This window comes from Microcebus murinus, chromosome 20 (assembly GCF_040939455.1).
Source record: "Microcebus murinus isolate Inina chromosome 20, M.murinus_Inina_mat1.0, whole genome shotgun sequence".
NCBI lineage: Eukaryota > Metazoa > Chordata > Mammalia > Primates > Cheirogaleidae > Microcebus > Microcebus murinus.
The window spans coordinates 23,414,948-23,423,956 of record NC_134123.1 but is presented as its reverse complement, the minus strand read 5'-3'; the positions used below and the strand labels follow the sequence as shown (position 1 = coordinate 23,423,956).

Below are 9,009 nucleotides of genomic sequence, written 5' to 3'. Positions count from 1 at the left end.
GCTTTATCTTGCTTGGCCTTTAGTTGGAGTGAGAGGTGGCCAATGGTGGGAGAGGGTAGGCAACAACTCAGAGGCTCAACTGGATCCCAGCTGTATCTTGTGAGCCAACACGCAGCACTGTGTCCGGAGGTCCTTCTTACACCAAAGCCATCCCCTTATGACAAACATGATGGCCAGCATATCCACCAACCTCCTCTCTGTCATCAGCTCTATGATTTACTTAAGAAGAGCTGTAGATTTTTCACAACTCAGTTTCCTCTAGTTAGCTAATAACTTGCATGTAAATAAAGGCCGTGTTTCCTGTGTTTGGGATTTCTTTAAACATACAAACCACATCAGAATATTTCTTAAAGTAAAAATTCTTTATTGCTAATTCGGCTATAAAGATGACCAAAAATATTTAATTCTTGCCTTAACTCATAGCTCTGTGGAATATCATGGAACATGGATTCATGTGTTTGTTCTTGCTTCTCTTCCCCTAAAACGAAAGCAGAAAAATCCTAAAGGTGCCTTCAGTTAAGAACCTAATTCTACATATAAGTTAGGATAGCAAATTACAGCTTCCTGCTAAAATATTTATAAAACAACAGGCATTCCATTTTAAAACAAAGCCATGAAAAAGATAATTCCATTTTATTTTATTTATTATTGTTGTTATTTTTTACAAACAATAGATTTGCTGCAACATGCTCTGGCTCATATTATTGAATTAAAAAATTTAACACATTTCAAAAATATCAAAAATACACTATAATGAGTCTTAGGACTACAATACGACAATGATTGCACAAACCATAAGATAGGAACCCACTGTCTGGATGACATCCAGTGGCAACAGTGAGAGAAACCCCTACAGCGTCTGGGAGAAGGGCATGAAATTTAGAGTACGAAGAGCGTATGTATGATTGATCACCAGATGAGGGAAACAGCAGGATTTAGTGTAGCTGCTTTTCTCGATCTAGGAAGTGCTTACCCAACTATGGGGCAAAAGTCACTAACTGGAGAGAAATATTAACTTGCCTCCATGACCGGGGAGTCTGAAGGGCTCCACCAGAGGGAAGTAAAAAGTGACACGAGACAGTTCTAGAGTGATGCTGCAGACATCACTGAATGGCTTGGAGACTAATTATTTAGTAATTGGTACATGTATCGGTGATAGCCAAGTGCTCCCTTATGGAGGTCTCTTCATTAATAATTATTGAATAGATAGAAGGTGAGCCTGTGGCTTCCAAGTACCTGCTTCCGCTGAACGTGGAAAGAGCATCATTGGATATTCAGTAGATCGGCCGAGCCTACCTGGCTCCATCTCCTGGAGAACAGCACTGGCTATAAGCGACTGGAATAGCACCCGGGATTACCAAGCTGCTCCTGTCGGCTCTTGCGCACACCAGTGAATGACTCCGCCCATTTACTGTACACCTACCTCTACAGTAGGATAACAAAGCCCTCACCTGTATCAGGAGCCAACTCAATGACTTGACTCTGTAGTAGCACTGTAGCTTTATGTCAGACCAACACTCAGACTTCCAAATATATTTCCAATCCATCTGGATAATAAAAGAATACCATGGCTGCCAAGACACATTGTTTTCTTTTCCCTGGGACTCCAGAACTGCTCCCATGATTAGGACTGTTCTTCTTTCAGAATCCTCTTAAACTTCTCCATTAAATGAGAGGTACACACGGAGCCCTGAGAACCCTGCGAGGCCAGAGTCTCTGTGCTGGAGAGCACCCCTCTGGCTAAAGTCACGGGAAGCAGATTACACTCACCTGCAGACAGAGGACTGGCTCTCAACAACTGACAGCCTACTGAGATAACACAATGTCTGAAATTATCTTGTAGGTCAGAAGAGTTTTGTATCATATTTTTGGTAAACGGGCTATGGCCTTTTTACCCTCTGTTTTGATGCAGAGCAACTGTAGAAGGACATGAATTAAAAGAGACCGCAAAAAAGAAGAATCAGTTTTGACATAGCCTATATTAAAGGTTTTCAACACAACCTAATGGTCTCTAAAAATAACTGTACCACATAAAAGAACATCTGGAATTTCAGAGTTCTGCTGACTAAAAAGTAAACACATTTACTTTTGGTGCAGTCTTTTCAGAACTAGGTTTTGAGGTGTTTCCAATAAGTAGGGTGAGAAACAAAATAGAAGACAAGAAAGGGGTTCACATATAATGAACAATTTTTATAAGACTATAGTATTAAAGTGGTATATACCCAAAATAACTTTCATTTTTAGACAATATCACTATTGTATAACCCAAAGGTTCTGTTGTCTGAGTAGAAAGATATTTTCCATCACCCAACATTATCATCTTCGATTTTTCCACTTTTTCTTCATTTTTGAAAACTTTCCATATAAAAATAAGGTGGCAACACACCATTGTTCCCATTTTTCTAACAGCACCTATGCTTTGTATAAGCCACTATGCTTCCCACTTCAAATCAAAGACCTGAGCTCTAAACTTTGTCAAATAGCTGACCAGTAGTTTGACACAGGGAAGTCAAGTAAGTGTTCCTGACAATTTAGGGACCGAAGTTCAGGCTCTTGAGGGGCTGAACATTAGATAGCCATCAGAGTGGTACAGAATCCCCAAGAGTGTACCCCACTGACAACACACACACGGGCACAGGGCCTCTGAGAAGATGAAGACACGTCACCATTTGTGGACAGGTCATCTGGTTTTTGAGTATTGCTTTGAACAAAAAATTCCCAGAAAACATAAAAGAAAAAAAAATATATATATATATATATATCCAACCTTCTCTTTAAAATTTTGTTTCTGATGAAACAAATTAAAAAACGATTCCACTCTATTTTCTTTTAATTCTGCAAGTGTTCCAAAAATTCAAAGCACATTCCCCATTGGGTAAAGTCAAGCAGTACTAAAATTTTGTAGGAATAAATGGGAATTAATTTCCCTAAGTAAATTTTCTAATGGAAAAAGTGACAGAAATGTGGAAGGGACTGCATTTTGCTAACGTTACATGAAATGTGCAAAAAATACAGGTTTTCTGTAAGCTTAAGAATTTCTCAATTAAGTTTCTTTCTTATAGTAGTACTGAGCCCAGTATTCTGAAACCACACAAGGTGAATAAGCAGTTTTCAGAAGAGTACACTGTTAAACATTCAAGAGGTGAGCTCTCAACTCACTTCCAACATTCTAGAAAACTATCCCTCTGCTCTAGAGTAAGAGAAGGAACAAGTCTAACCTGTGAGCTCCATCCACCTGTTCTCTTTTGGCCTCAGTCTGTTTCACAGTCATCTGCCATAGCTCAAGGTTACGTGGACGTGAGCAGGGTCGGTCTTGGCCCTCTCTGTTGGGAGGCTGAGGGCCAGCCCTTCCTCCCACACAGCAGGGACAGAGGCCAATCCCCAAATGCCTCCCTTGTGATCTGCTGGGAAACTCCTAGCAGGTTTCACATTTGTCAAGGGGTAATCCTCTTTCCGGTTATGGGGGATGTAGTCTTAGTCCTCACTTCTCCCCCATCTTCATCCCCACAAGAAGATCCTACCACCCCAAGTTTCCCAGAAGCTTTAACAGTCTGACATCCGACAGTTAAACCAGTTCCCAGGGCCCTCCCTCGTACCCTCAGATAAGGCTACAACACCCGACTAGCGCTCTCTGCCTGTGGACAGAGGTGCCCGGCTGCCTCTAAGAAGATTGGCTCGAGTGCAGATTCAAAAATAAAAAGTTCACAGTCAATGAAAAGTGCTCTCATTACATTACATACATAAATTAATTGTTTGATTGGTTCTACATTTCCAATAGACATCATTTTGATAGGCTGTATTCTCGTAGAGAAGAATGAAAAGCCATGTGACTAGTCACATCATACCCCATGAGTTAGTCTGAGAGATAAGGTGATTTCTCTGTCACAGAGATCCATCAGCAGCAATTAGTAAAGGGAATCAACCTTCAGTTATTTCCTCCACAGAAATAGTCCCTTTCCTGCCCAGGCAGGCAAATTCTCAAAATGACCCTAGGAGAGAAAGGGTTAATGGCAGGTGGTAGGACTGACACAGAACAGCTGCTTCCTTCCCAGCAATTCTGGGAATTCCAACACAGGTTCCACGGGACACTTAACACTGATGGTGGCTGCTAGCTCATCCAGAGCCAGACCCTGGTCACTCTCGCCCTTTGGCTCCGAGTTCTACCCGCACGTCTGTGGTTAAGAAATGCAGAGGCAAAATGCCGCTGGCAGGGCCCCACAGCAACGGCACACAGCCTGCGCCCACGTCCTGCCCACGTCGGGGCGGAGTCACAGCGCAGTGTCAAACTCCTCTGGGGGCTCGGTCCGATCCTCATCGTTGGGCTCGGGCTCGAGCCTGCTTTCCTGGTGCTGTTTCATTTGTTCCTTCACTTCTTCTTCCAGGTCACGCGGTACAACAAACTGATCCTCTGGTTCCAGCTGAGTGGGTGCCGCAAAATAGCCAGTCTTCCTCTTGGGTGCTTCTGTGGCCACTTCAATGAGGTTCAGGCTGTCTTCTAGGGGCACGATAGAGCCGTTGGAGAGTTTCTTCCCATAGAGACAGGAAGTGGAGGGAGACTTCTGTAACTCCATCTTGTCCTTACTCCCTGGCAGAAGTATGCCACTAGTCACACTGTTCTGCCTTCGGATCCCAAAACCCAACCCTCTAGCATGTTCCTCAGGACACAGGGCGGGAGGATTCTCTGCACGAGCAGGAGAGCTCTCGAGATCTCTTCCTCTGCAGCAGTGGATGTCTACCTCAACTTCCACCTTGCTGCCATTGGTGATGACCCCTTCAACAGGCTGGTCATCATCACTGTCCAGGCCATTGTCAGACTGATTACTGGAGAAGGTGGCACAAGAGGGCTGACGCTGAAAAACCCCCGAGGTGGGCGCGGGATGAAGGCTGCAGCGCCGCTCTGGCCGTGGAAGCAAGGCGGCATCCAGGCCTGCGGCATTATGCTCGTCGGACGCGGTGGAGCCCACTTCACTGCTCACCTCCGAGGTGGACATCTCGCTGCTGAACTCAGAGGCAATCCCACTGCTAGAGGAGGGAGTGGTGGGCTTGGGCACATCTTTGATGGTGGTGGTGGACGCGAATCCCACAGGACCTGGGAGGGTGAGCCCATTCATTTCGCAAGTGCAGCCTTCCTCACCAATGTTCAAATAAACCACCATCGCCCCTACATTGTCCTGACAACCATAGCTCTGTGCTAACGTACACAGCTTCTTGGCAGCTGCTAATGGGTCTTGGACATGACGCACTGCGTTGACAGCTTCTGTATAGGACAAGTGTTCCCATAATGCTTTGTTTCCTAGAATCAACAACTCATCTTGAATGGTCAGTGGAGTTGAAGAAATGTGGGGCTTGGGGAGGATCCAGGGGTAGAGGTATGTACAGCCCAGCATCCGGGTACAGCAGGTGACCCCATTCACTTTGTTGTCCTAGAGATGAGCAGAACCAAACTGTGAGAAACAAGCAGCTGTGATATGCCACTTTCTATATTTCTAGACCACAGTACTTACAGATCCTCAATAAAATACAATTTATATGATTTTTCCCTATGAAACAGTGTAATTTTAAGTGTACTTTAAAAATGAATGTAGAGAAGTCTCAAAAGGCAAAACACTACACAGTTATTATACCAAATACTTCAAAGGACTAAAATTCAATTCAATTCAATTAAGTGACTAAAGGCACCACTATCTGAAAAGGTATTTGCTCTAACATGAAGGTCAGGCCTCGGCATGACCTTAAATAGAGAAACGTGTGTTAGGAAAACAATAGGTAGAACTGCCATTAATTCTCCATCACTAGTACTCTCCAGAGAGGCCAAAACTCACAGATGGGTCACTAAAAATGACTCCTCATTTAAAGGCACAGCTGGGACTGAAAAGATATCAAATGGCTACGAAAATCTTGGTAGCTAAAGCATCAAATAATCTCTAAGATTACTCAGCCTAAAAACGAAGAGTGTGAAACCTGCAGCACGATTTACCTACTCTGTAAGGACTGAACTGAGAATAAACAGCACATTGAATCAGAACCCATGTCATTTGACACCTAGAGGAAAAGGAATAACCCTGCTTGCAGGTTGGGAATGTTCATAAGCCAGATACTTTGTGTTGATTTATCAAGAAAACAAACAAAAACTCCATAAAGTTTGGCAAATAATAGACAATGTTTGTGGTTAAAATAACATTTATAAAAATATTTTCTACTTGTCTAAGACCCCCCTAAGAATAATGTAAACAATATTATTTAAAGTCTATAAAAACAGTGTAGTCAAAAAAAAAAAAAAAAAAAGTTACATTAAGCCAGGTGTGGTGGCACACACCTATAGTCCCAGCTACTTGGGAGGTTAAGGAGGGAGGATCACTTGAGCCCAGGAGTTTGAGTTCAGCCTGGGCAACAACTCAAAAAATAAGTAAATAAATATTTAAATTTAAAAAGTTATCTTTTATCTTTCATTTGTTTTGACTAAGACCCTCCTAAAACTAATGCCTCATATTTTGGAATCCTAACACTATCAACCACATTGTAATGATACTTTTCAGTTTCGTGTTTCCTCAGATGGAACCTAAGATGGATAGCCCTTATACAGAATTCTGAAAAATAGAGAGCCCACAAGTAGCAGCCTATACAAATACAGTCAACTGATCTTGGACAAGGAAGCAAAGGCAATTCAAATGGAGAAAGGACAGTCTTTTCAACAAGTGGTGCTGGAACAACTAGACATCCACATGCAAAAACGTGACTCCAGACACAGAGCTTATACTTTCACAAAAATTAACCTCAAAATGGACCACAGACCTAAATATTAATATAAAACACAAGACTAAAAAAAAGACAAAGCACAAGACCATAAAACTAGAAGGTAACATAGAAGGAAATCTAGGTGACTTTGAGTTTGGCAATGAGTTCCTATATACACCAAAAGCATGATCCATGAAAGAAAAAAATTGACAAGTGGGCCTTCATTAAAACCAAAACTTCTGCTTCGCAGAAAACACTTAAAAGAATGGACATGTGCCAGACTGGGAGAAAATAGCTGCAAAACACATTTCTGAAAAAGGACTTCTTTACAAATTATACAAAGAACTCTTAAAACGCAACAATAAATAAACAATCCAATTTAAAATGGGCAAAAGATATGAACAGAATACTGCTTTGCAATAAACAATGTTCATATGTAATTGCTAAAGTTATTTGATAGCGAAGGTGTTATGCTAATTTCTAAAAAAGGAAAAAAGCTATAATAGAGTAGAAATATTGATGCTTCATTATTAAAAAAGAACACTAGAGCATAGTAAGCCATATACAGTATAAACAGGAAAAATACTTTGTAATGTCACATTTCGGAATGGGGACATCAAACTATAGAACACTTCTGTTTGGAAAAACAAATCAGATGAGTTGGAAATTAGCTAAGGGAAACACTCAACATACACATTACATGTTAGCTATGCATTTAAAGGATCACAAGTTAGGATTTTTCATATCTGATTCATTTTGCTTTTTCTTTTTGCTAGTTACTAACAGCTCAGTTGATTTTCTTCTAGTACTATTACTGAAACCATCTGAATTGAACTTTTATCTGGATTGGATACTATTTACAAGGCGTAACAGGAAGAAAGTGGACTTTCATCACTTCTGTGCATAGCACAACTGATCACTGGATCTGGGGGTGGAAATGACAGGCAGAGAGGGAGACACACCTCTGTAATGATGGCTTTTTGTTCCTTCACCCTTTGTGCCTCCTCTGGGTCCTGCTCCAGGCTGAAGACTTTAGAAAGGGGCAGTGGCTTCCCACTTCGGCACAGGACTGCTTGGCATGTACCAACGTTGGCCACGGTCAAGCTAAAGCTGCTCGCTGGGTCGGCAGTGTCGGGGCGGATGTAGCATAGGAGGGCAGAGGAACCCAGCTTCTGGCCGGCCATTCCTAATTTCCTGTTTAGAAAGAAAAGAAATTGAAGATATGGTAGCTAGTTTCGGAAGGAAGTGGTGGTCCTTCACGTCTGTCCTTTCCTTGCTTTTCCGCCCTGTGATTGTGAACCAGCCTCACCTTTACCTACGTAACAGCAGACTCTTGCTATGGGTGATGGTGGTAAAGAGAGCTTTGTCATCCACTCTCAGCTGACTGAGAAAAGAGCTTTTACAAAAGGTGGAGGGGGGAATGGGGGGAGATAGGGGACAGGGTTGGGGAGACAGTGAAGGTGCATCTTTCTCTGCTTCTTCTGTATCTGATCACAGACTTCCTAATTCAGAGGTTCCCACACTTTAGCACATCAGAACCACCTGGTGGGCTTGTTAGAGCAGGGACTGCTGGGTCCCACCCTGGTTTCTGATTTAGTGAGTTTAAGGGGCTGGCCCTGTAATCCACGTTTCTCACAAGTGCTGGTGATGCTGAATCTACTGGTCCTAGAACACCACTTTGAGAATCACTCAGTTGTAAGTTTCTTGAAAAGGACCATAATTTTCCTTGTATTTCCCCCATACACGTGGCATCCACACACTTACACTTATTAGTGCTCAATGCCAACAAGGAGCAGACACTATTAGATCTAATTTCAAATTCCAGCTCTGCCATCTCTTGGCTTGTAGACTTAGCAGGTTATTTCTCTAAGAAATGTCTCAGATAAAATACCTACCCCTCTGGTTTGTTTTGAAAATTAAAAATACAGTATAAAAAATACTTGGTACGTGCTGAGCTCTTGAAAGGTACTTCACAGATTGAGTTCCTATTCACGTACCCTTTATTTTGCCAATCTCCTGCTCAATTCTACTACTGCAAAACAGACTCCTTTCCCAACACCTGGCTTTGTGTTATAACGGGAGATAAAACCAGTTCAAGCTCCAGGCTGTTCCATTTCAGCCTTGATTATACAAGTTGACAATCTCTCAGTTGTTCACATCCTCTGTGCAGCCCACCTGATGTGCACAAAGCTCCATCACTGTTTGCTTATACAGAAGGTCCCTGACTTACAGTAGTATGCCTTACAATTCTGCAACGTCATGATGGTGCTAAAA

The 9,009-nt window shown here is 42.3% G+C and overlaps 1 protein-coding gene across 1 annotated transcript in view; it reads right to left on the bottom strand.

The window, feature by feature from the left end:
- Nucleotides 1–623: 623 nt before the first annotated feature.
- The window catches only part of PHLPP2 (PH domain and leucine rich repeat protein phosphatase 2), a 56,673-nt gene continuing 48,287 nt past the window's right edge, over nucleotides 624–9,009 (bottom strand). Inside the window, exons 18-19 of the mRNA XM_012742617.3 lie at nucleotides 7,698–7,929; nucleotides 624–5,423 (exon numbers count right to left, since the gene is read on the bottom strand). Of these exons, the coding sequence (XP_012598071.3) occupies nucleotides 4,269–5,423; nucleotides 7,698–7,929 (1,387 nt within the window). The 3' untranslated portion in view covers nucleotides 624–4,268. The remainder of the gene's footprint in view (nucleotides 5,424–7,697; nucleotides 7,930–9,009) is intronic.